Here is a 1,298-nt window from a genome sequence, read left to right on the forward strand (position 1 = left end):
CCCAAAATCCAGTGGGATTTGAGCTCCTAAAACTCTCAGATCCAAAATCCAGTGGGATTTGAGCTCCCAACCCCCCCTCCCCATTCCCAGCTTCCCGAATCCCGCCGCCGCTTCCCTTCCCTCTGAACCTCCCACTGGCTTTGCCCCCAATGGAAACCCCCAATTCCAGGGGCAGAATTCCCAGGATCACCCCTTGATGGATGTGATTTCCCTCCCCAATCCCCCCCCGGGATCTCCCCGTGCCCCCTTTTCCCATTTCCAGGCGCTTTTCACGGGGGGGAAGAAATGGGGAATTCCGGCGCCCTCCCGGAGTTCTCCGGGTTTCCCGGGTGGATTTTTCCTGACATAATTCCTTATTTTCCCACTCCCAGAAGTGCCTGAGCCGGGGGGAGCTGCAGGTGTCCCTGTCCTACCAGCCCGTGGCGCAGAGGATGACCGTGGTGGTGCTGAAGGCCCGGCACCTGCCAAAGATGGACATCACCGGCCTCTCAGGTAGAAGCTATTTTCTCCAGCTTGGAATTTTTCTTTGGAAAACCCCCTGCCCCTCTTCCCAACCTCCAGGTTGACCCACAGCTCTCCCCATTCCTGTTTTAGCCACGGGATTCCCAGGTTTGCCTCCCGAACTCCTCGCGGGGATACAGAGCGTTCCCACTGATTCCTTAAATTTTCATTAAAGAATGAAAATCGCTTTGGGGCAGAATCCCGGGATCCCAGAAAGGTGTGGGTTGGAAGGGACCTCAAAGATCATCTCGTTCCAACCCAAAATCCAGTGGGATTTGAGCTTCCAAACCTCTCACACCAAAATTCCAGTGGGATTTGAGCTCCTAAACCCATTCAGTGGAATTTGGGCTCCCAAACCCCCCCAGATCCAAAATCCAGTGGGATTTGAGCTCCTAAACCCCTCACACCTAAAATTCAGTGGGATTTGAGCTCCCAAACCCTCCCAACCCAAAATCCAGTAGAATTTGGGCTCCCAAACCCTTCACACCCAAAATCCAGTGGGATTTGAGCTTCCAACCCCCCCCCAGACCCAAAATCTGGTGGGATTTGAACTCCTAAACCCCCTAAACACAAAATCCAGTGGGATTTGAGCTTCCAACCCCCCCCAGACCCAAAATCCAGTGGGATTTGAACTCCTAAACCCCCTAAACACAAAATCCAGTGGGATTTGAGCTCCTAAACACCCCCAGTCCCAAAATCCAATGGGATTTGAGCTCCCAAACCCCCCAGACCCAAAATCCAGTGGGATTGGAGCTCCCAAACCCCTCACACCCAAAATCCAGTGGGATTTGAGCTCC

At 53.6% G+C, this 1,298-nt stretch overlaps 1 protein-coding gene across 4 annotated transcripts in view; it reads left to right on the forward strand.

Annotated features, from left to right (window-relative positions):
- Positions 1-1,298, forward strand: part of SYT11 (synaptotagmin 11) — an 11,697-nt gene that overhangs the window by 7,043 nt on the left and 3,356 nt on the right. For 2 of the 4 annotated variants that reach the window (XM_027703311.1, XM_027703313.1), the window contains exon 3: positions 372-492. In XM_027703311.1, the coding sequence (XP_027559112.1) occupies positions 372-492 (121 nt within the window). Of the gene's footprint in view, positions 1-371; positions 496-1,298 lie in introns of all 4 variants that reach the window. The other 2 variants (XM_027703312.1, XM_027703310.1) reach the window with 2 other exon arrangements.

The sequence above is a fragment of the Neopelma chrysocephalum genome, unplaced genomic scaffold (assembly GCF_003984885.1).
Source record: "Neopelma chrysocephalum unplaced genomic scaffold, ASM398488v2 Primary Assembly neopelma1_225, whole genome shotgun sequence".
Lineage (NCBI taxonomy): Eukaryota > Metazoa > Chordata > Aves > Passeriformes > Pipridae > Neopelma > Neopelma chrysocephalum.